This window comes from Haemorhous mexicanus, chromosome 2, assembly GCF_027477595.1.
Source record: "Haemorhous mexicanus isolate bHaeMex1 chromosome 2, bHaeMex1.pri, whole genome shotgun sequence".
Lineage (NCBI taxonomy): Eukaryota > Metazoa > Chordata > Aves > Passeriformes > Fringillidae > Haemorhous > Haemorhous mexicanus.
In genome coordinates, this window is record NC_082342.1 from 41,304,398 (window position 1) to 41,330,205 (window position 25,808).

The 25,808-nt window shown below is 39.4% G+C and overlaps 1 protein-coding gene across 2 annotated transcripts in view; it reads left to right on the top strand.

Moving 5' to 3' along the window:
• FAT3 (FAT atypical cadherin 3) overlaps nucleotides 1–25,808 on the top strand; it is a 312,693-nt gene that overhangs the window by 210,879 nt on the left and 76,006 nt on the right. For both annotated transcript variants that reach the window (XM_059838535.1, XM_059838536.1), the window contains exons 6-9: nucleotides 5,029–5,168; nucleotides 14,506–14,781; nucleotides 16,303–16,513; nucleotides 20,148–24,221. In XM_059838535.1, coding sequence (XP_059694518.1) covers nucleotides 5,029–5,168; nucleotides 14,506–14,781; nucleotides 16,303–16,513; nucleotides 20,148–24,221 — 4,701 coding nt within the window. The remainder of the gene's footprint in view (nucleotides 1–5,028; nucleotides 5,169–14,505; nucleotides 14,782–16,302; nucleotides 16,514–20,147; nucleotides 24,222–25,808) is intronic.

Sequence of the window (25,808 nt, forward strand, 5' to 3'; positions counted from 1 at the left end):
AGGTTTTAGTAGTGTTTAAATTGGGGATGTCCTCCAGAGCTCAGTGTGATCCATCTTTGCATCTAAGACTGAACAAGTCTGATTCTTTGGAGTCTTCTGATATTTCTGAGGTGGTATTCAATCCCAGCCTTTTTGATTGTCCCACTGGAAAATATGGAAAAAGGGCTTCATATGGGACTCGTTTGCCTACAAATCCTCCAGATTTGCTGACATGTTTTCTTCTCAGAGGAGAAAATGATTTTTCCCAGCAGCATGATCAGTCTTAAAGTGTGTATCAGCAACTGATAGGAACATAGGGAGGCTCCGCATGGTATCAAAAAGGAACGACATCTAGGAAAAGCCCTACCAAAAAAATTAACTGTTTGCAGCAAAATGCAATATAAGAAGAATATTCTTGAAAATGAAAAACCCCAGTACTGAAATTAGGGACAGAGATGCAGAGCCCACGTCCTGTGGGAATGCAAGATCTGGATTATGTCTTGCCTTAGGCAACTTCTTCAGCCGACCCCCAGAAATCCCTTTTGATAGTTCAAGTTTTCCTTGGCCTTTCCATTGCACCTCTCTTGTTAGCTTCACAGGGTTCAGTGGTTTGGGGGTTTTTTAGGTATCTTTTTTCTAAGAAGGAAATAAAGTTCTTTCCAAAATATACAGGACTTTTGTCTGAAGAAGAATTGTTTATAGTGACTCTCAAGCCAAAAAGTAAGCCAAGAGCAAAGGTAAAAGTCCAGGTTCAGACAGAAAATGTAACCAACTCTATACCAAGTACACAACTTAGAGCCTGTTGGCTCAGAGGTGTCTCAGTTCAATTTCCTGAGATCTCTTTCTTAACTGTACTATACCATCTGTTAAACTGAAAATAAAGACTGTTCTAGAGAGTTGTAGTGAGGGCCAGCTAATAAGGTCTTTTGTACCAGGGGCTGTTTCTACAGCTGTACCAAAAGCAGCTGGAATTGGAAAATCATATATAAACTAGAACACACTATTAGAGGACATTAAAAATTGCTAGTTCTAAAAGTTACTAGTTCTAAAAATTTAATGCTTCCAGGGCTTTTGCCAAAAGCATTAAGATCAACCTCAAGAAAGTAAGAGTAGAAACCATCTCACTTAACTTAAGGTGTCTGAAGTGTAGACATAACTATCTGCTAGGTGATTTTGGGAATCTTAACAATCAATTGGAGAGAAAAAGTGGATGAATTTTTTTCTGGATGAATTTTTACCATTCCAACATGATAAGTCTTCTCATCCAAATACAGCATTTAAAGTACATGTGGACTTTTCCTAAAATCTTATTGAATGTGCTTCAGTCTAATCAGATTATTTTAAGGGAAGTCTTTAAACTGTATTGAAGATGTATCAGCATTACTTTTTAGCCTGAAATGATACCACAGACAACAGCTAATCCACATCTCTCTGGGGTTATTCAGTATTAAAATGCTTTCTCAGGACAACCTGTCTAGCCAGATTGTCAGTGCAGTCATCTTGCTTTCTTTGTCACTGATTTTCCCAAAGTGCCTGAGGAACTCACAATGTATTATCTTTATTTGAACTATTTCTTTCCTAATGCAATTGCAAGCACATTAGCAAAGACAGCTTCTACGTATCTTGTATCTGAAAGCAGGGTTTAGTAGACAGTAAAAAGGAAAGCATGTGCCAAATGCTGGAAAGTGGAATAAGTAATGAAAATTCACATTAATAAAACTGAGCAGCTGAACAAAATGCCATCATCCTTAGCCCTCTTTCATCTGAAGATTGTGATCAAAGAAACTATTAAATGGACAATAGTAAAATTGTTAAAACTGATGCTGTGGGAGCCTATGGCACTGCAGACTAGCCCACTTCCAAAAGGTTGGTACAGACAGAATCAGGCTTTCCAAAACAGCCTCCAGCACCCCAGAAGCCAGCACCTTCTCAGCTGTCACCTCCTAGGGCCTCAGCCTCCAACCTCTCCATAGGCACCTTCGGATGGAAGTGGTTTCCTGTGGAGTTCCCAGATGCAAGAGTTTTAAAGAGAAGACTCCTGTTTGTTTTTACACGAGAATGATACCTCTCTCTTTGTGCAACCCAGCACCCATCTTACAAAGATGATTGTGGTAGATGCTTCTAATAGCCCTTGCATAGACTTAACTTCATAGTAGGCCTTGCCTAGCCTTAACACATCTGTAAGACTCTAAATGTTTAACTTTTATAGCATTTTTATGTAATTCATTAATTCATCAGTGTTTAGTGCAGCCTCAGAAGCATTTATCATATGAGGACTTGTGTGGAGTGAATACAGAGGCAGAGGAGCAGCACAAACCATTTGCAGACTCCCTCTAGTCCTGCAGATGAGAGGCAGGGCCCAATATCTCAGGCAGTATTCCCAGAAGTTCATCCATCTGCATGGTTCTTCGTCTGACCATGGTCTGTTAAAATGCAGAAGACTGAATCATGAATAATTCAGGGTTTCACTCCAAAATAGATTATAATCACAAATCTCACAGCAGGATGTTCTCTGATCCATCTCTGCCTCAGTGTTTGATGCAATTTCTGCCTTGTTTAATAGAAAACATTGCAATGTAGAATGAACTGCATTGCCTGGTTAGTTACAGGCTGGGGTGGCTGGCAACAAAGATTAATTTGTTTGTCACTAGACCGTTTTGGAAGATGTGAAGAATGTATAAAAAATTCACATGATGGATTCAGTTCTTCTTTTAGGGGAAGAGTATGCTTCACTTAATGGAAGTGGCTTGAAAAAGTCACTTTTGCAACAGACTATGTGGTGCCCTGAAAACCCAGCTCTGAGCCAGCAGAAGATCATTTAAAACATTTATTGTTAATCCCTCCATGTTACTTCTTGGAAGTTTTAAAGGCAGGTTTTTTTGGAAGTTGTGTGCCAGTTGATAGCATATAATTTTTGATTGCTCATTAAGATGGTTATTAAGCATCTCAAAGTATAGACTCGCACTTTGTTTTCATGGTTATCAGTATGAAACATTCTCTTTGTGAAGTGCCTACTGTCCCAAGGCTAGTTTCATTTCAGCTGAGATTTCCTTGCATGAATCTCAAGCTCTTTTCTTCAAAGGAGGTTTTCATGGTGCAGTTTTTCTCAAGTAAATCAATTTAAAACATTAATTGGGAGAAAGAAACTTTTTCTTCCAGACTAACTTAAAAAAAAAAAAAAAAAAGAGCACCGAAGATATAATCAATGTCCAAGTACCTTGCTATTGCTTAAATATCATGGACAGCTTGCAGAATGAGGGCAAGGAGTAAGCAATGTTTCTATCTACCATAAATGACAACAGGTCTAGTGGCAATGTTTTCCTGGAAAACCACAACTTCATCTATTAGGCTTAGACCTGTATATATTTACATCCATCTGTTCAACATATGGAAATCTGATGGCACATCTGAAATTACTACATTTGGATCACTTCAGTGGCCAGAAGTTCACAATTACTGCCTTTCCTCTGCAGCAGTCACCTGCATTGTTATTTTTCCTCCTATTTTCTTCTATCCATCTCTGAATGTCTTCCAAGGCAAAAATGAACCGAGCAATGCTTCTTACACCTTCCTCTTTCTTTGCAATAGCCTGTGCCAGAGGTAGAAGTGAGGGTCCCTTCACATTAAGGAATTCAGGGGCTGTGATTTTGCTGTGTTACTTCCTAATCTTCAGCTTCTTCAAATGCCAAAACATTCTTCTCTCAGTAAATGCATGACTGCTTCTGAGAATAATTCCAATTCCTGTTCAGCAAACCATGCAGATGGGAGAGCATGGAACACTCTTCTCTTCTCTACTCAGTCCCCCGCCCTAAAATTTTGAAAGCCATTTCGTGACACTGCCAGCCATTCAAATATATCTCTCTTTATATATATTTCACCAGAGCTAAGTCAATAGGATGGATATTTTTCTACCTGTGGACCTCATCTCAAGAGCTTTCAGCAGCTGTTACACAAGTCTCACAAGCAGTGGGGTTTGAAAGGCTTTTTGTCTCTGTGGAACAGGGCTGGCATTGAATTGCTGTGTTATAAATATACCTTAAGAGTTTGTCTGTCAGCAGTGTTGTGTCCCACCTCTCCCTGTCCCTAGCCTCCAAAAATTTCAGACTCAAGTAATACTAAATTACACTTCATAGATGAGTAAGTAAGAAAAAGCTTATCAGCAGGGAATGTGTGCTGCACTTTTGAAAATAATGAGTGGTTCAAATTTATAAACTGTAGCTGTGGCTGACAAATCTTGTAACCCTTCAATCTGAAATTATATTTGAGATTATATTATTTATAGACTTATTTTACTTGTTAATAGATTTTTTCTTTTCTTTCTTTCACTCAGTACTCAGGAGGGTTTTTCCACTGCTGCAGCATTCAGTGTGTGACAGGAAAAGGGATGCTAGTATTAGAACAGTGCTTTGTGAGAGGTTTTTTTGTACTGGAAAGAATTTAGGTTGTGTATCCTGTCAGATCTATTTGAATAATTCTTAAAACACTGGAAGGATTTGACCTTTGCTGCCAGTAATTATCATTGTCCTTGGTATTAACATAACAAATCTCTATCTGCATTTTTAAAATTGATTATATTTGTAATTTTTAAAAACTCAGATGGTGCTATTTGCACCCAGAAGTATCAGTGAGAATTTCCTGAAAATAAAATTTGTAGAATAAAACCCCGTTGAAATGACTTCTATACAAAAAGATAATTATTCTTGTTTGTTATTCAAACCATAAGTGCACACATCTTAGGGGCTTATAGCCATTTGATTCTTTTTATGGACTCAGCTATAGTTTACTTAAATGTACTGGTAGATTTTTATTATTTAGATTTTTTCTTTCTTTTTGGCAATGCATTCTAATGATATCTCCTTTTCAATATACAAACTGTGCTTTGAAATATAAATGACTTACGAACAAAGAAGTATCACTAGACGTACTGTGTATGCTAAGAGAGGCCAATGAGATGGATGACACTAAACAGACACACCCACTTTGAGGAATACTTGCAATGGAAGTTTTCAAGAAATGGCTAATTTGATTGTGTTTTTGTGCAACAATTAGGAGGGAATTACGATAGCTCTTTCGACGCCTATAAGGGAGTGGGCACGATTGTCATTGCAAAGCCCTTGGATGCAGAGCAGAGGTCAATGTATAATATGACTGTGGAGGTCACCGATGGAACAAACATTGCCACAACTCAGGTAGAATATCACATTCCTTTCTTGGCAAGCTATTCATTTGTTGCTGGAATGTATATGCTATAAAAGTTATTAATTTTTCCATTCAGGTGAAACCTCATCCTTTGAGACCACCAATAACTAATGGAGGGGATATTTTTCAGAGCCTTTCCATCTGGCTGTAAAGAAATGGCTGTTGAACATTTCAAAGCGTTATTTCTCCTTTTGTTCTCTTCCTGCTCACATGAAAGTAATTTGCCTTTCTCCAGCTGAGGGAGTCCCTATCACAAGCAGCAAAGCCTAGATTTTGACAATTGCATCTCCCCATAATGGTGCTCAATACAATAGTGCTTCCATGGTGTCAGGGAATATTGCTATTGATTGTGTTAAATGGAGTTTATACCTCTCATCCTCCAAAGACCCAAATGTGGGACACAAGATCAATTGTTCAGAAAAGAAATTGTTCAGAGGCAAAACTTAAAATACAAAGAATCCCTCCTTTAGTGTCACTGCCTGTGATTACACTGTCTTCTGTGAAGCAGCCCTGCTGAACCTTTTAAAACCAGGCTTGCTTGTCAGGCTCCTTGCCTTTAAAGTTGGGTCAGATAAATGTCATGGGCTGGGGCAGTGCTGGCTCTGACACATCTTTGTAGGAGGCACCCTGACGCAGAGCCTAGGTATCTGTTCAGTGGGAACCAGGCTGGAATTGGGTCATGGCACAAGGACAGGGACTCTGTGGTCCAGAGGGCACCAGGAAGACTTCAAACAGCAAAATCCTTTGATATGAGGTGGAGTTGTGGGCTTTGGATTACTTAGGGCTTGAAATTCTACATCTGAGTTACTCCCCAAGTGTAAATGAAAAAAACAGGTTTGTGATGTTATTTCCTTCTTTATAATTCAGAAGGAAAGCCTGAACATTTTCTATGTTTACATATATGCATGCACATGCAGATGCTTCTGTTGTACCTTGCCTTTTTGCTCAAATGCTTTCGACGTAAATCTGTATTCAGTGAGCCACAACACCAGCTTTCCTAAGAAACTGATAAATCATTGAGTGCTTTCTCAATCTGAATTCATGTTTATATATCCTGTTTATACCCCAGCCCTAAAATGTCTGATGTTTTCTCCCAGTAATCCACCCTTGGTAAGAAAACATCAGTTGATAGTAAGTTAGGTGCTACGAAATCCAGTGTTTTCCCTGTTAGTTTCAGAATTAATTGCATCTCTGCTAAAAACATCCCTTACTTTAAGCTTGATTATATCTGGCCCATGGTTCCCCGTTATGCCTTTCTCTGCTCAATTAAGGAACTCTTTAAAAAACACTATTTTTTCCCCAGGAAGGCACTTACTCACAATACTCAAATCACCTCCCAAGTCTTCCGGTAGAGAAGCAAAGGAGAATGACTGACCTCTTTATGTTCCCTTTCCATAAGGCATTTTCTTCAGCTCTTGAGTAGTTTTTTTTGTTATGCCTTTTTTTAATCTTGGCTACACTCTTAGTCCACGTTTTATATGGTGTTGAATGCCTAATATGACCTTTTTTCTTTCTTGCAAGCATTTCAGCCAAAAAAATATTTAAAAGCTTAGGGAATTTCAAACATGCTGGATTAAAGTGATTTCTCTTTTCATGGATATTGCGTTTATTGTCTCTGCTGCTTTTGATTTAATAGATTGACCTATATAACAGTCCTCAAAACCTAGTTGGATGAAACCCCTACATTTTTAATTAAAACATATGGTAAAAACATATTTCAGTAAAGCTGTTGCATTCTAAAAGAAGCCTGAGCATTCTTTTTAACAGTGATGTGACCCATTTAGGAATGTAAGATAGTTTCAGATTGTAAGAGTATAGCATTAATAATCACTGGTGTGTACAGACCCTTCCCTCCCCCTCCTTCTCTCTGTGTGGATACTGTTTAATTATTTAATGGTGGCCAGGGCATCCGAGCATGTGTTTCTTTTGGTCTTCACAACAGAGATTTCAAAAGTGATTGTTATCTGAAAACTGACAGAATTATGGTCTTCATATTTATCGCTCCATTTTGCAAAACTTTCTGACTTTATTTTTGGCTGTAATTTGGAGCCTTTGGTTACCTTCCTCATCTTAATTTTCTTTTAGAAAAATAATAAAAAAATATAAAATGGATTGGTTTAATTTAAAAATGTCATAGAATAGATCACTCATTGATAGCTCTCAGTGGCCTTATTCTGAGTTTTGACTGAACAACATTTTAACTATTTTGTTCTATGTACACAGTTCCACCTGTGGTTTTGACTGTAGCTGCAGGAAGTTACGGTAGAAGACGAAGCAGGTAGAAAGCAACTTTGAATAACAATAAAATAATTTAAAGGTCCCTCAAAATATGATGGTTTATTGTGAAACAGCTGATGATCACCATCTGCAATGGAACACTCTTGCTTTTTATTCCACCCCAGCTGTTTTCCTTTCTCTCTTCTTGGCCTTTTGTCTATTATACAGTTGGAGGTGGTAAAATACAGCATAAAAATGCCGAAGATTTTTGTTTGGGTAACGTGATCCCTGGCATGGACTTGGTGAAGTTTCTTCAGCAATGTTCCTGCATACCTTAAACTCCAATGAACTGTTCACTTCCTTCATGCCTTACTGTGCACATAGTTCATTACTGTACCATGAGAGGAAGGAAATAATTTTGATTTAAAAGTTGCATCTGTTGTAATAATGGTTCACTGTTACGAAAAGAGGCAAAAAACCCATAAGGAGTACTAACAAAAAAAAAAAAGTTGCAAACTCAAACTTTCTATGTAACCAAAAAACCAAAAGCCTACTTGTTTTGGGCATGATCAAGGTTTTCAAAAGAAATACAGTCTCCAGAGTGAGAACCAAAGTGCCAGGACTTGTTGAGCCACTGCCACTCACCATGCTGCCCATCCATGTAAGCCTGAACCATCCAACAGTTGGGATGGGAAGGGATGGAGAAGGAAAAATACAAAGAAATTTTGACTTGTTTGATTTATGTATTTGAAGTGCGGGTATAAAACTTCAGTCACAGTGATTAACTTCTAGAATGGCTAAGTCTCCTGACTTAGCCAGGGAGAGCTTTTGCTTTTTCCCTTTCTTTTATCCATCATTGCTTGAGGCAGTCATTTATTAAAGGCTGAAGGAATACGTTTGCTCCAAATTCCCACAAAACACAACTCCTGCAGCTGCCAGGCGAGCTGCTGGCCTTGCAGAGGGATTGGGGCTTCTGTATCCCATGTGCTGGAGAGAGCTGGGACAGTGGCTCTGTGCAGTGCCTCTGCTCCCTGCCATGGCCATCACCTCCCTTTGGCCTGCAAAAGGGTCTGGTGCCCTTGCTTGAGCAGAGAGAGATCTCTCCCCGCAAGGAATCACTTTACTGGCATCTAAATGCCTACCCCTGCCACAATTTTGACTCTGAAACATGAGAAATTCTCCTGGTCATGAGTCAGGTTTATCCAAAATCCCTTTTTTTACTGACCAACTCAGATCTTTTACACACATGCACAACAGAGGAATAGAATCACATTTATTTACTTATTTGTAGTACATACTCTTGAGCTTTGTTAAAATACCCACAGAAGCTGAGTACAGGGGGAATCATTGAACTATCATTTAAGTTATTATAATGTTTCACTTTTATTGAGAATGTTGTCCTGGCAGATAATTACATTTTTGTAAGAACAGCCTCTGGAGTGATGGTACTTTGTGAAAAAGATTATTTTACTCCTTATTTTCCTGTCTTCTTCTCCTTTCTCATCATTGTAACTGCTATAGGAAAGATGTGTTCAAGCATGAAGGCTGTTGCCTCCAAGCTAGGAGGCAAAAGGCACCTCAGTTTCACTTATTGCAAAACCACCTGACTATGTCCCAGTGAAGTGGGCACTCAGAGGGTAACGTGCTCTTCCCTCTGAAAAGTTTTGCAGATGCAGAGAAGTTTGCTTATAATATCCTCTGCTGAAGCTGGCCAGACTGGAAGAAGAGACAGAAGTTATTGTTCATTGCCCCTTTCTGTCTCTCCTTGCTGAAGATTTTGTAATTTAATTTATTCTTGTGCTGAGGATTGACTTTTAACTCTTAAGTTTCAGTCTCACCTTTCAGAGGTCATCTTTTCTTTGCAACATTTTCTTAAGAGGAGCTGATCGCTCACCCTGAGTGAGGGTGGTTCTCTTAAATGAATGGTGAAAAGCTCTTCTTAGAGGATCATGGCCAAAACGTAGATAAGACATCAGAGCCTGCCAGAAGCAGTTCTGGGCTGTGGATTCTTCTAGGGCAGAAAAAGAGATTCAGTTCAATTTTGGGGATTCAATTCAATATTTCGCTTTTGCTCTGTTGAACATTTCCTCCAAACTGTAACCCCTCCTTCAGTTTTTTTTTTTACATCCAGTAATCTCAGCACTTCCTTGCCTGTGAAGCAAAGATTTTTCTTTCAATTTTAACATAACACAGAGAACACAGTAAAGTATAAATAACTAGCCACTGATGTTGGTAGGGAAACTGAATTTTTTAGTTAAAGTTGGAGTTTGGAGGAAGGAAAAACTTGTCAGGGAGTAGAAAATAAAGCTATGTGGTATCACTGTTGAAAGCAGTATTAAAATAGGTTTCAATACCTTTGCAGAAGTGTAACCTGAGTTTAAATAATTCAGGCACTTAATAGGTTGCACTACAACACAGTGCCCAGACCAAGCAATTAGCCAAGCAGATTCTTCCAGCTTCAAATGTCTGTAAAGCAGCTGCTGGCATTTACCCAGTTTTCAGTCAAATATGTCTGTGCCTAAACCAAAGGTATTTGTTATGGGCAACATTAAAAACAGCTTTGGAGACACTTCCTGCATTAGATTTTGTCTTGCTTTGATTTGATTGTATTTCTCTAGGCCTTTCACTTACCATTTTGAGTACAAAGTCTTTGCTAATGCTCTGAGTGTTACTTTGCCTAATTTGTAATCTTGGAGGGCTGTGATTCCTTTATTTGAAACTTGTTTTAACTGTGGGAAATAGGAAGTGAGCAGGGAGAAGAAAATCTTTTCTAGTGAAGAGCTTGTTCAGACTATAAATTAGGCTCCACACAAAGGACACAGAAGGAGGCAAGCCTGCCTTTCTGAAGCCCACAGTGCACTGGAAAAGATAGGGGCTTTCAAGAAGAACCAGGCAGAGACTGGCTTGCTGCATGTTGGCTTTATGAGCATGGAAAAAAAGACTTGCAGCTAATGTTTGTCAATGAAAAGTAGTTCAGTCAGCAATCTTGAGCAGTCCTCAGCAAAGAGGAATCCCTACTTTGCAGCCAACAAATAGTAAACATTTCCATTCATCACCTTTTGGAGATGTGTTGGGAAACTTTTAAAGCCTGGCTTTGATTCTGCCCAATGGCAATTGTCACAGCTTAACACCCCGGGCACCTACGCAGTAATAAAGGATATTTATGCCACACAACTCATTCTTGCCATACCTTCCACTTGGGAATAAATATGTAGAAAATATTAAATTACACAGACATTGGGAGTCTTTGAGTCACTTCAGTAGTGTAACACTTGATTTGAGGTGAAAGATGTGCTACCAGCTGGCTAAAGAATAAGACTTCAAGGACCCTTTTGCTGACCCTTTTGAAGTCAATGGGAAGTTTGCCAGTAGTACCAAGATTTTATGCCTGAGGTTGGCAGCCATGAAATGAATTGGAGAACCTTTCCTCACATTAACAATCTGGTGGCACTCAGTTTATTCAGCTTTATGTATGTTTGTAGGATCAGGTTGTCTGTGAGCCTGGTGTTCATGTCAGTGTCACATTTTCCTTCCTTTCTTTTTAAGTAACATCTTACTAGAAGTTATCCTGCTGGAGCAGCAAATCTGCATAGGAAGAATGGCATTTTAAGGTGACCTGATAAAAGGGGTGTGGCTCAAAAATAAACTTAAAACACCTTCACCAGCTTTACCATTGCACTTCACCTGGGATTTTGGTAACCTTGTTGCAAAGCATTGTTTTCCTGGACAAAATACAGGAATAATAGTCACTTGCTCCTCAGAAATGTTGGAAGAACTAGGACTAATATCTGTTCTAAAAGGGACTAAAACTCCATTTTCTTTTACCTGGTTTTGTTTAAAGTAACTCCCAAGATAGCTCAATTTTGAAGAACATTAAAGAATTCCATTTATAGGTTTAACAGAGCTCTGTATAATCAGTATTCCCATATATAACTTAACTTTCTTTTGTTGCAAGGAAAATACAGCCCCCTCTATTAAAGGAGAGAAATGTTAAAATTACATTTGACTCTTGGGGATTTTGAGGGACAGCTGAGAAAAATTAGAAATACTCTTAACTGCTTAAATAGAAGAAATTGTGAATCAATAATGACTTCTTTATTCATTAGCATTTCTAACCCTCGCCTTCCATCTCCAGATGGAAGTGGCTGTTGAAGTGCAAAGTATGTAATAAATAATGTGTATTTCAATGTGGATCACTTGACAAATCATTAAAATACTGGCATCTCTAGGGAGGAAGATGGCTGCCACTTAAACAGGCACTTGATCAGTCTTACAGTAGATGTGAAGTGAAAGAGAGAAAAGAAAAAGAAGGAAAAAAAAGGGGTTTTTTTGGCAATGATCAAAGCAATTTAAAGCGCATGGCTCCCTGTAAGTTTGATGACAGTGAATGAGGGCCTCAATTTTTTTATCTTTTCTCCCTCCATGCCTTGCATTCCCCAAGCATGATTATGTCTGTATGTGTGTCAGGGCAAGAGCTTACACCTTTATCAGTGGGAAGAAGTGCTGCTCTGTGAATCCATGCTGTAATTTCCACAGTCTCATGGATTACCCTTGGTCTCTGATGCTGATCCAGTCCCACCCTGTTCAGTTTGTGCAGTCTAGTAAAGGCAAAAATCATGGAGCTGTGGCTTGGACGAGTGGAAGACTTGGGATGGATAAACTTTTATGCCCTCTTCTGCTTTATCAGTTTGCCAGTGATCCCAAAATGCATTAGGTATTGTAGGAAGTGAATCACTGCTCTGGGATGATTATATACCATGCAAACAAAATAGCATGTCACTTCTGTAGCAGTACTTTTAAGATGCATTGGTGTGTTTCTGTACATTTATTTTTATTCTCCTTCCAGAATAGCTTCAGCTTGCACACACCAATTTTAAAAATAAATTCACAGGTACAAGCCTAAAATGATACATGAGAAAGTTTTTGGTCATGAATGAAAAGCAAAATAATTTATCTGTGTTAATTATCAGTCGTGTTATAGTGGTACCTGTCAAGGACTGAGAACATCAAAACTGCTCAAGATAATTTTTCTAAGTATCAAATACTGATTATCCCCAAATCCTGTTGCTTACACTAAAAAAGTGGTTCAGCACTGGCTCTGTGCCCCAGTAGATTAGAGTTCAAGACTTTAATCTTCTCCTCAGGCTTTCTTTCATATGTTACAACTAGTTTCTTCACGAAGTTTTAAAACATAGATTTGGGTGGGTTTTTTTCCTCAGTCAGATCACATACATGTTTGATGTATTACAGCAACAATAAAAGTATAAAAAGCTAAGTAACTCTTCATCATTATTATAGGCCTAGCAATGTGTATTTCCCCCAATTTTATTGCTATCTGTCCAAGACTGAAGCATAACTTAATATAGGCTTCACCCTGCTTCACTCTGGCGTGCCATAATCTGGTGAAAATGAAATTGTATGGAATGCAAGTCTTATGCCATTTAAATTACAGAGCATTTTATTTCAGCTGTCTTTTGAACAGTTCCCAGGCTAGTTCATTACAACTGCTTCTTACAACTGCTCATGTTCCTTCTGGTAATGTGTTCTGCAAACCCTCCCACATATCATGGAAATCTAAAGTTTCATTTCTCTCTGAGGCCAACATCTGTTTGTGCAATATTGCAGTAAAAGTATTGCTGTATTTTTCTTCTGTTAAGAAAGTATGGGTGAACAGGGCTGGATCAAGCAAAACAATAAAATGCCTGCTTAAAAGAGAGCCAAGTAACAAAGCAACAAAGAAAATATAATGAGTGATGGGTCAGGTCTCCTAGTCTGACCAAAGAGTCCTGTGTGTGGCCTTCCCCAAGTCATTAATTGGACTATTTCTTATTTCAAAGCCTTTGAATAAAAAGATTGTTCCGTTTTACTTACTATAAAATTAGATGTGTGCTCTCACAGGCATATTTCTGGAAAAAATACTTTTTTGTTTCTAGCACTGAAAAAGAGTCAACTCTTCAGATTTCAGCTTTCAGTATTACACAGTTTGTCAAGGGTTTTGCTGCCACACTACCCACAGCAATCTATGGCATACAAAGTCTGGAAAGTACATTTTCCCCAGGGAGGGACTTCTCCAATGGCAAGACCCACAAAATGTCATCAGAGCAACACATGCTTAACTTAACTTTGAAAGGCAAAGCTTGGAAAATAGTGATTCCTGTTATTTATCAGAGTCAGCTTGTGGTATATTGAAATGGGTGTAAAAGGCGGGAAGAGCAGCACCCTGGCCTGCTCTCCCCCTCTCCTAGTTTCCTTAAGGATCAATACAGAAGTTTTAAAGACAGATTTGAGGCAAAGAGCACAGCATTCTTTCACATTTGTAGTGTTCTACCATTCATAAACCACAAAAAAAAGGAGACTAATAGGTGTTGGAGGAGAAAGTGAATTAGTTGGCAATAAAGACAGACTTCACTGGCAAAGGAAGAGCAAGGATGTAGCAAAAAAATAATCCTTCTGTGTCGCCAGTGCCCTGAGATCAGCTGTCCTTGGTGGTACATATTGATCTGTGTGGGGTGTGCTTGTGTGGTACTGAGGTTGTGTTTCCTGTGCCCACCTCAAGTGGTGTAAGAGCAATCTGAGGTGTCACAGCAGCTGCTGTCACAATTTGATGTTGCCAGTAAGACCCAGTGCAATATACTGGGCAGAAAAGATAGGATTCAGCTGAATCTTGATTGTAAAAAAGCAGATTTAAGCAACATGAAAAGGATTCTTTTATAGCTTTATTAGTAGTGAAGGGAAAAGGAAATTATATAATAGTTCTAGAAGTCTCTGGTAACCAAGGCAGTTACAAGGAAGGACAAAACCTTTCCTTGTGACCATTGTAAAAATACTTTTCAATCTACAGATACTGAAAATATGGGCTTCTTCATCGGGCTCTGAGTGGGTCTTACAGTTAGGAACATTTTACTTACAAAGTCAAATCCTTTCTATTTTTTTTAATCTGAAAAATAAGAATTTAATATTAAATAATGTTTCTCATTCCCACCATGCAGCAGCATAACATCTTCAGCCATTCAAAGTAAATTGCATTTCTCTAGGTGCTTATTCAGTAGTCTGACTGGACTTCAATAACTTCAAATGTTTTTTTTTTTTTTTTTTTTTTATTAACTGTAGGTTCTTATCAAAGTGCTGGATAACAATGATAATGGCCCAGAATTCTCTCAGCCAAGTTACGATGTCACCATTTCAGAGGACATCCTCCCTGATACTGAAATTCTGCAAATTGAAGCTATAGACAGAGACGAAAAGCACAAGCTGAGCTACACGATTCACAGCAGCATCGACACAGTCAGCATGAGGAAGTTCAGAATTGATCCCAACACCGGGGTTCTCTATACGGCTGAGAGATTAGACCACGAAGCTCAAGATAAGCACATCCTTAATGTCATGGTAAGAATGCAGTCGTGACTGCTTCAGGGACATGCAGGCTTCTCTTGAATGAAGGACTCAGTGCAACAAGTAGCCCCTAATTTATTCTTGCCTGCTCTGCTGTGTATTTATATCACAGTTTTTATTTCGGCTTTTTGGGAAACGTTATTGTGAATCTATTGTGTGGAATGTGATATGATTCTCTTTCCCAAGGGAGAGCAAGCAGGTAATTATTTAATCTCTTGGCATCTGGTCCTCTCCCTCAAGGTAATTTTCAGAGTTTCTGAAGTGAGGCTGAAAGTTATTTGAGAAGTTATTCACAGGGAGATAACTGCTTTCTTGCTATGGAGAATGCTACAGCCTTTCTGAATAGAAGCTTCATTTATAGCTTACTTTTATGGACTTACTTCAGTACATAAACTTTTGATATACAAAATAGCTTTCCTTTATCTACATTTCCAAATCTTTGGGTATGCAGAAAAAAGTTAATTACCAATTTTTGCATGGTGTGTCTAGACTACAGAACATAAATCTGTCTGTTTTCAAGTGGAGATTGTATATCACGGACATAATTTTTAAAAAAACAAACAAAAAAGAAACCAAACAAAAAATTGTGTTAGTTTAAACATTGGACTCCACTATTTTCTTTAACTACTTAAGACTTCTGCATCAGAGGCCTTCTAAGGAACTGTTCATGGTGTTTTAAGTACAGGGGCAGCATTGCCAGGGCACCCTAGGAAGCCAAAATCTGCTGTGTGGTGCAGCAAGGAGCAGCTGAGTGTAGTCTCTGCTCACAGAGTAAAGTGTTGCAAGTCCTTTGGGAAGCAGACTAAGAAATAGCTATAAACTGAATCACAGAAACACATGGCCAAGAGAGGTAATTCCCTGATGCTTGGTTTTGATCTCCACCTCATACAATAGGTCTTTTCCTCTGTTTAAGAACCAAAATTTTCAGGAGATAGTCGTGGCAGGATTATCAGTGAAGCATCGCTGACGTATTTTGGATGGGATTGAAGCAGGTGTGGTGACTTACACCTCTGTTGGCAGTTACCAGCACTTCATAGTGTGATTCCTGCTCTGTTTACTGTTGATATGATCATCTATGTATATAATCATGAAGTAGTCCATTGGCAGCTACAAGCACTAGACAGCCATGCCTATATGCTGTAAAGAAGGCAATGGCAAGATAAAGGCATGACCATTTAGCAAGTATTAACAAAAAAGGAAATTCTTGCAAACCCCAACCCAAATTTAAGATCTCATGTGGTTGCCACATCAAAAATTCATGTCATGATGGTTAGTTGCAATGCATTTTCTCACAAATGAGAAAAAAAAAGTCGCCAACTTCTTTCCTGGTGCTTTGATTTTAGTATCTGTCATCCTGGTTGTGAATCTATTTCAGATTGTTCTTTGGGAAAAATTAATTTTTTTACTACTTTGTATTAAACAGAACTGAAAGCAGTATTCACACTCAGATGAGTAATATTTGTGAAGTTTTACTGGATGACTGTCAAATTGTGTGTTAAATTATGTGTTCTCTAGGTCCGAGATCAAGAATTCCCTTATAGAAGAAACCTGGCCAGAGTAATCATAAATGTGGAAGACTCCAATGACCACAGTCCCTACTTCACCAGCCCATTGTATGAAGCCTCGGTGTTTGAATCAGCCGCAGTTGGATCAGCAGTGCTGCAGGTCACAGCTCTGGACAAAGACAAAGGAGAAAATGCAGAGCTTATCTATACTATTGAAGCAGGTTAGACCAAAAATGAAGTATCATGGATCATGCCAGAGATAGAACAGTGATGTGATGGTCATCTGTCTTGACACCCAATTCAGCTTCTTTCTTCTACTTTCTCCTGTACAGATGGGCAAAGGAGACACCTTGTTGTTGTTTTGTTGGGTTTTTTTAAATTTGATTTTGAAGCTACTATACGCAAAACCTGTCAAAACAAACTCATTCTGGAGCAGGTTTCCCAAGGGAGGTTATGGAGTCTCCTTCTCTGGAGATGTTCAGAGCCCCACAGGATCTTGCAACCTGCTGTAGGTGAACTTGCTTTAGCAGGAAGGTTGGACCAGTTGCTCTCCAGTGGTCCCTTTCTAGTCTAGCCTTTCTGTTATTCTGTGGCTGGTTCATTACCACCAGATGGCTGCAGAGCCTGTTACCTCTAAGTCGTTGGGTCAAAGCCATCACAGAAGATAGTTATTCAAAACTGCAGCCAGTAACTTGTTTTCAGGGTTCTGGTTTCAGACTAGTGTACAGTGGATCCTCCATACAAAAAAAGCCACAACAGCTGGTATGTCCTGGTATCTTTGCCAGTGTTTAGACCAGAGGAGCACAGAGACTAAGAACAGGGCTGTGATAAAACTTCTGCCATAGCATTTTAATGGCACAAGGTCTCTTTGAAACTAAGAGAGGGCACGATGATACCAGATGAAAATTGCTTTTGCAGTTAAAGGCTGTATATTTACATTCAGCGCATAATCTATACCAGCAAAAGCATTCTTCTGCTGGTGCAACAGCACAGTAGTAAAACATTTGCATTATCTCTGACTCATGTGCAAGTGAATGTAACTTTCTCTGGGTCATATGAATCTGAAGAATTATCTTTGAGATAAACCATTGATGGATATATAAGAGGGGGATGCCTGGAAAAAGAGAGAAAGAATTAGAAATTTGTAACCTTATAATTTTGTAATGTTACATTTCTACTTTGGGGGTTTTATTCATAATATGAATATTTCCACTGTAATAACAGCAAAACTTGAAACTTATATTTCCATAAAAAGAAGTCATAGGTACTTCAGAGTATACCCATATTAGGCAGATCACAAGCTTTACCAGCATTAGGCTCTGATCCTACTGGATCATTATTTATCCCTATATTATTATAAAGACTTGCTACCAGCTAGGATAGCTCATATCAATTAGGAATAGGCTAAATGACAAATAAATAATGACATAAGAATATCTACACCATCTCATACTGATTTAGCTTCATATAATTCAAGCTCACACCTTAAATTAAGATGATATAACCTGAAGTCTAGAGAAGACCCAAGGAACAATTTTTCTGTCATTATCTTGTATGCTCTGTGGAAGGAGATTACCTTCAGCAAACCAGAAGGTGAAGTCTTTTGCTGCTGAAAGTGTTGAACTTAGAATGAGGAAGATGTTAGCACTCCAAAGCAAATATTTCCTTTATGTACTTTGTTTGTTCTTAGCAGTTATTTCTCACTGGTCTTTAACTTAAATTTGGGGCAATCATACACGTGCCCAGAGAGGAAAACATTGTCCTTATGGAACAAATTCTGAGCATACTAGATCGAGTTCCTGGGGCAATGTTTTTCAAGACTATTCCCAGCTTTTTCTTGACACCTTGTTACTATTATGGATTCCCAATCATCTAGAGGTGCCACCACAATGTAAAGAGCATCCTGACATTTAAGGACTATTGTTCCAATTACACTGGTAATAGAATCTTACATGATGGAGGCAGGAAAATATTATTATTAGAAAAGATGCTTTAGCTATTAGATGATTTCTAGAGACTCTCTTTGTCATTACAGCCTGTTTTTATTTCATCATGAGCTCTCTCTGCAATGTCAGACCTCAAACTTCCATTTACTGTAAGCCTCACACTCCTCCAGTTTCACAGATGTCCAAATCTCAGGTGCCTCAAAATTCAGTATTCTGCTGCTGAATATGATAGATAAAATGTGCAGTTGAGGATATTGATTTTAACTGCAGAATTCAGATTGTACACAGCCCTTTGATTCAGGGGGATTACTCACCACATCTTACATTGCTCTGAAGAGAGCAATTGGTAAAGAAAGTAGTTTTTGTGTAATTTCATAAGAAATTCCTAAAGGAGAAGAACCAGCTCTTGCCTTGCAGGAGGCAGTCAGTGGCTCAGAATTATTTGTATTAGTAAGCACTGACAAAATATCAGCAGCAGCATTTGTAGTGTCTGTAAATGTGACAGATGCCATTATTTTTATGAGAATTTGTAGTTCTGGAAGAATCTCACCTCCTGTGTGAATAGCACAATTTTTGGTTTAGCTAGTAAACTTTACTGATCTGAAAGGAAGGATATAAATAGAAAGCCACTACCAGTATTGAACTACATAGAGTAGTATGTAACTTAAATTAGCCTCCTGAATTTACTACAGATAGTGAATCATATCTTAAAAATAGTTCACATTACCTCACTTCATTTGGGATTCCATGTATTTAGGCATTCCAGCTACACCTTACACCTTTATTGCTCTGTGTGCAGCACCCGTAACAATCACTTTAAAAAACCTCTCTTGTGTGTCACCTGAGATATATTTCTCTCCCAGCCTTGAGTGGATGCTTGACTGTGGATTGGAAACAGTTCTAGATTTGAAGATGGGAATTACAATAGAGGGAACATGGTGTAGTGATTGAAATTGCTGTTAGCTCAGTATATGCTGTTTGTATTTAGAATAAAAATCAGGAAAAGAGTCTGTATGCTTATATATGCCATGTGTATTTGCAGCATCCTTACTTCAAGCAAGCACTCATTAAAACAGCAAAATAAGGATTGCCAGTTAAAGGTGATCTCTAATTACAGGGTAGGAATACATACAGAAATTTTGAATCTGTCTTGCTGAAGAAGAGATTGGCAAAAAGACCAGAAAGAAATAAAGGCCCCCAAAAAGTTCTCTGATCCAAACTTACTGTTTTCACCTTTATGCAGTCAGTGATATCTGTGCTTTCATGTTGTAACAGGCATTTCATGACATTTTCTGCTAAATCTCATTCATCTGGATTCATCCTCCTCAGAGATCATATGATAAAACTTTGTGCCACAAGACGCTTGAATCTCTTTTCTATGCTATTTGCTCTGTTTTATTTTTTCTAAATGCCACTTTAACCTTTTTATATTCAGTTCTTTGAGTCTTGAACTACTGTAATCTCCTGTATGGTTTCTTAATATCCCATTCAATTAGGAGCCTGAGTTGTTATCCATTAGTCATGTAATTGGCTTGTTAGCCTCTGATCTCATTTCTTTGCCTTAGGTGTACATGTATTTGACTAATTTCTGTAATTTAGGGATGCTTTTTCTTACTTCAGTAGGAGGAATGTGCATGCAGTTCTTGCTCTGATGCTGGTACAGAGAATCAAGATATAGAGATAGCAACAGCTGAGTTTCTGATGCCTTGAATACCTATACCATCTACTGAGCTCTCTAATTAGCAGAAAGAAAGGTTGGAAGGGCCTTCAGAGTACTGTTACACTGTTTTTTTTTTTTTTGTTTGTTTTGAGTAACAACCTTTAAAAATGCAGCTTGTTGCTCCTGGTTTAAGTTATCACAAAGTGAGTCATATTTCATTTCTAATCTGATTCAATATTTTTGTTTTAGGAAACACGGGAAACACATTCAAGATTGAACCAGTTTTAGGCATCATTACGTTACTCAAGGAGCCAGACTTAACCACAATGGGACAGTTTGTTTTGTCAGTCAAAGTGACTGATCAAGGTTCTCCAGCGCTGTCTGCAACAGCAATTGTGCGGATATCTGTGACAATGGCAGATAACTCCCACCCTAAGTTCACTCTAAAAGAATACCAAGCAGAGATCAATGAAAATGTGGATATTGGAACTTCTGTCATTTCTCTCTCTGCAATCAGTCAGTCCACGTTAGTTTATGAGGTTAAAGATGGCAATGCTGATGGAGTCTTCACCATAAACCCATATTCTGGAGTGATCACCAGTCAAAAGGCCCTTGATTATGAACGTGCTTCCTCATATCAGCTCATCGTACAGGCAACAAATATGGCAGGCATGGCATCAAATGCCACTGTGAACATTCAGATTGTTGATGAAAATGACAACCCACCAGTTTTTCTCTTCTCTCAGTACTCGGGCAGCATAAGCGAAGCGGCTCCTGTGAACAGCGTGGTCCGCAGTGCAAATAACAGTCCCCTGGTGATACGCGCCACCGATGCTGACAGCAACCAGAACGCTTTGCTTGTCTACCAGATTGTGGAATCAACTGCAAAAAAGTATTTCACAGTAGATTCCAGCACAGGTGCAATCAGAACAATTGCAAATTTAGATCATGAAACGATAGCCCACTTCCACTTCCATGTTCATGTTAGGGACAGTGGGAATCCCCAGCTTACAGCAGAGAGCCCAGTTGAAGTGACCATTGAGGTAACTGATGTCAATGACAACCCACCAGTCTTCAGCCAGGCCGTGTTTGAGACAGTCTTGCTCCTGCCCACGTACATTGGTGTTGAGGTTCTCAAAGTCAAAGCTTCAGACCCAGATTCAGAGATTCCTCCAGAACTAACATTTAGTATAATTGAAGGCAATATGGACCATTTTTTAATTGACTCAAGCACAGGGGTACTCACCATTAAAAACAATAGTCTCTCCAAAGACCATTATATGCTAATAGTAAAAGTATCTGATGGGAAATTTTATAGCACTGCTATGGTGACAATAATGGTAAAGGAAGCTATGGATAGTGGACTCCATTTCACACAAAATTTTTATTCCACTTCTATCTCAGAAAACAGCACCAATATCACAAAGATCGCTGTGGTGAATGCTGTTGGCAACCGCCTCAACGAGCCTTTGAAATACAGCATATTAAACCCAGGAAACAAATTTAAAATCAAATCAACCTCAGGAGTCATTCAGACCACTGGCATCCCCTTTGACCGAGAGGAACAGGAGCTGTATGAGTTGGTGGTGGAAGCAAGCCGTGAGCTAGATCACCTCCGTGTTGCTCGAGTCGTGGTGAGAGTTTACATTGAGGACATAAATGACAACGCCCCTGTGTTTGTAGGGCTTCCATACTACGCAGCTGTGCAGGTCGATGCTGAGCCTGGTACCCTGATATATCGAGTGACAGCTATTGATAAAGACAAGGGAGACAATGGCGAGGTGTCGTACCTGCTGAAGGAAGACTATGGACATTTTGAAATTGATAGAGTATCTGGCAGCGTCACTTTAAAAGAAGCCTTCAATTCTGATTTGTCTAATATAGAGTACTTGGTTGTCATTCTTGCCAAAGATGGTGGTAGCCCATCATTGTCTGCGTCGGTAGAGCTCCCCATTACTATTGTTAACAAAGCAATGCCTGTGTTTGACAAGCCCTTCTATACAGCTTCCGTGAATGAAGATGTAGAAATGCACATGCCAATTTTAAGCATAAATGCAACTAGTCCCGAAGGCCAGGGTATCATTTATATCATTGTTGATGGAGATCCCTACAACCAGTTTAATATCGACTTTGATACCGGAGTTCTGAGTGTCATCAGCCCACTGGACTATGAAATAAATTCTCTTTTCAAGCTGATGGTGAGAGCCAGCGATGCTCTCACTGGCGCTCGCGCCGAGGTAACCGTGGACTTGATTGTTAATGATGTTAATGATAATCCTCCCATTTTTGATCAGTCAGCTTACAATGCTACTCTGTCCGAAGCTTCTTTGATTGGGACCCCTGTGCTGCAGGTTGTTGCTACTGATGCTGACTCTGACAATAACAAGATTGTACAGTATCAGATAGTCCAGGACACCTTTAACAGCACTGACTATTTCCATATAGACAGCAGCAGTGGCCTTATTTTGACAGCCCGAATGCTGGATCATGAACTCATACAGCAGTGCAGCTTGAAAGTCAGAGCAACTGATAATGGGTTCCCACCTCTGAGCAGTGAGGTTCTCGTTAGTATCTCAATAACAGATATGAATGACAACCCTCCAGTTTTCAACCAGTTAATATATGAATCATACGTGAGCGAACTGGCGCCTCGGGGTCATTTTGTGACTTGTGTCCAAGCTTCTGATGCCGACAGCTCTGATTTTGACAGACTGGAGTACAGCATCCTATCAGGAAATGATCGGACCAGTTTCATTATGGACAGCAAGAGCGGTGTCATCACTCTTTCCAACCATCGCAAGCAGAGGATGGAGCCCATGTACAGCCTGAACGTCTCTGTGTCAGACGGGCTGTTCACCAGCACGGCTCAGGTGCACATTCAGATCCTTGGGGCCAACCTCTACAGCCCTGTGTTTTCACAGAGCATTTATGTTGCAGAGGTTAGAGAAAACGCTGCTCCTGGAACGAAGGTAATCCACGTGAAGGCAACAGATGGGGATTCAGGTGTATATGGCCAGATCAGCTACTCCATAATAAATGACTTCGCCAAGGACCGATTTTTGATTGATGCAAATGGGCAGATTCTGACAACTGAGAGGTTAGACCGTGAGAACCCACTGGAAAGTGATATCGATATATTCTTGAGAGCCCTTGATGGAGGTGGCAGGACTACGTTTTGCACTGTGAGAGTGATAGTAGTGGATGAGAATGACAATGCTCCCAAATTTATGACAGTCGAGTACAGAGCAAGTGTCAAAGCAGATGTTGGGAAAGGTTACTTGGTGACTCAAGTGCAAGCAGTAGATCCAGATGATGGAGCAAATTCCAGAATTACCTATTCTCTGTATAGTGAAGCCTCTGTTTCAGTAGCTGATTTGCTTGAAATTGATCCAGATAATGGATGGATGGTCACCAAGGGTAGCTTTAACCAACTGAAAAACACTGTTCTGTCATTCTTTGTCAAAGCAGTCGATGGTGGCATTCCTGTAAAGCATTCCCTCATTCCTGTCTACATCCATGTTTTACCACCAGAAACCATTTTGCCTTCTTTTTCTCAACCCCAGTATTCTTTCACCGTGGCAGAAGACACCCTCATAGGGAGTACTATTGACATTCTGCATGTTTTGCCCAATCAGGGTGCTTTGTATAGCACAGTTAATGGTGAGCTATCTGCAAACAACAAAGACGGGGTTTTCATCATAGAGAAGGACACGGGGCTCATAAAATTGGATAAGAGGCTTGACCACGAAATAAATTCCGCCTTTCACTTCAAAGTTGCAGCCACAATTCAGTTAGACAAAGTAGACATTGTGCTGACTGTGGATGTGGAGGTGAAGGTGTTGGATGTAAATGACAACAAGCCTGTGTTTGAGGCAGCTAGCTACGATGCTGTAATAATGGAAGGCATGCCTATAGGAACAAAACTTATGCAAGTCAAAGCGGTTGATGCAGACTCGAGTGCGAACGGGCAGGTCACGTACACGCTTGCGGTGGAATCGGAGCTGCAGAAGATCACGGAAGCATTCACCATTGATAGCAACAGTGGCTGGATCAGTACACTGAAGGATCTGGACCACGAAAAGGATTCTGCTTTCACCTTTGCAGTGGTGGCCTCAGATCTGGGGGAAGCTTTGTCCTTGTCTTCAACCACCTTGGTCTCAGTTACTGTGACAGATATAAACGATAATGCGCCTGTCTTTGAGCACGAGGTGTACAGAGGGTCGGTGAAGGAGAGTGACCCTCCAGGAGAAGTTGTGGCTGTTCTTAGCACCTGGGATGAAGACACATCTGATGTCAATCGGCAGGTTAGCTACCATATTACAGGTGAGGAACAGCTTGCATGCTTTCTTCCCATAACCAGCTCACTGAAGAACTGTGCATGTGTCCGGTTTTAGGTGAACGTTTAGCAGGGTTTGAGCTAAATTATCACTCTGAATGAGTCAATTACATTCCTTTTTTTTTTTTTTTTGGACAGAATTATCAGCAAAGCTGAAAAGAGCGAGAGGAATGTGTGTGTGTCTGTGTCTGTGTTGCTCTCTCAATTTTCCAAGATGAATGCTTCCTGATTTGCTGCAGTGCAATGTAGTGTAGCCATCAACCCATCATAATTGATATGTCAGCTTGAAAACCATCATGAATTAATGTTTCAAACAAGAGAAAAAGAAAATTTTCTTCTTACAGAAAAAAATCTTTTAACTTCCAAGCATTTAAATTTCTTTTGAAATAACATTTTTCTTTTTGAGATAGGAAAGTGGATGCCAGAGCCGTTTTGAAATACCACTTTTTGGAAAGGCGGGGGGGGGCATGAATGAATTTTACATTATGGAATGAGGGATGCCATTTATTATCAGCACAGATTTCTGGCCAGGGAAATAGTAATATACTTAGAAGCACTGGTTAGCTGCCATGCATTGTTATATACAGCATAAGGAAATTTTGATTACATTACTAACACATTTTTCAGAGCATGGTAACGTTGCTCTTTCCTATTGTGTATTTATTATCATTCTTTTCGCCTAGATTCAGCCTAGCTTTTGTGTGAGTATGTTGTGAGTGATGGGTGCTACAGTTATTTTTCTTCTTCCATCTTGCATTGTCCAATACCTTTTGTTAGGGAACAACTTTTTCATTCCCCCAACCTTAGCAGTTCAAGAGCTATTATTAACTACCTAGTAATAACCAAATTATTGGAAAAATCCACATTTTTCACACTGGATGGGATTCAACATATATAAGACTGAATATAGGAAGCAGGCTGTGTGCAAAAATTACTTAACTTATGGGAGAATATTTTGTGTATTTTGCTGTGGAGGGTAAAGCTCCTACCCCTTTGTTAGCTATCAAAATGAAAATGGCTGTGGGATAGTGTGTAGAGAGAGGTGTGACACTGCAGTTAGCCACAGACTGCCTGTGTTATACATCACAAGTGGCATCATGTTCAAAGCAACCAGAAATTCATTGATTAATTGTAACCTGGAATTTTGGATTCACTTTAAAGATTTGCAAAGACTATGTGTTACTAGTGTAATGTGCTGTATGATATTTGAAGTAGGGGCAAAAGTAGTCCTGTGTGTAAATGTCAGGATTTAGAGGCTCTGGGCAAGGTGCATTAGCTGCTGGAGGCCCAGTTCCCACATATGTAAAAATACATCAGTAGTGCCTCTTACTAGGGATTTTGGGATATTTGAAAGAGTTTGGGGATCCCAGTGTAGAAGTGTGATGGGAAATGAAAACCCTTATGTTTGTAACAAAGATATGTTAGTGTGCTGTGATCATTGGCTTTGTTGTGAAGTCTGGCAGTCATCTCTTACAATGCATTGTGCCTTTAGTTAGGTAGTGTTTTTTCTTCACATACCAGTGCTGTTAATTTAGCAAAGCCTGGGCTTTTGAATAACAACTGTCAGATATGAC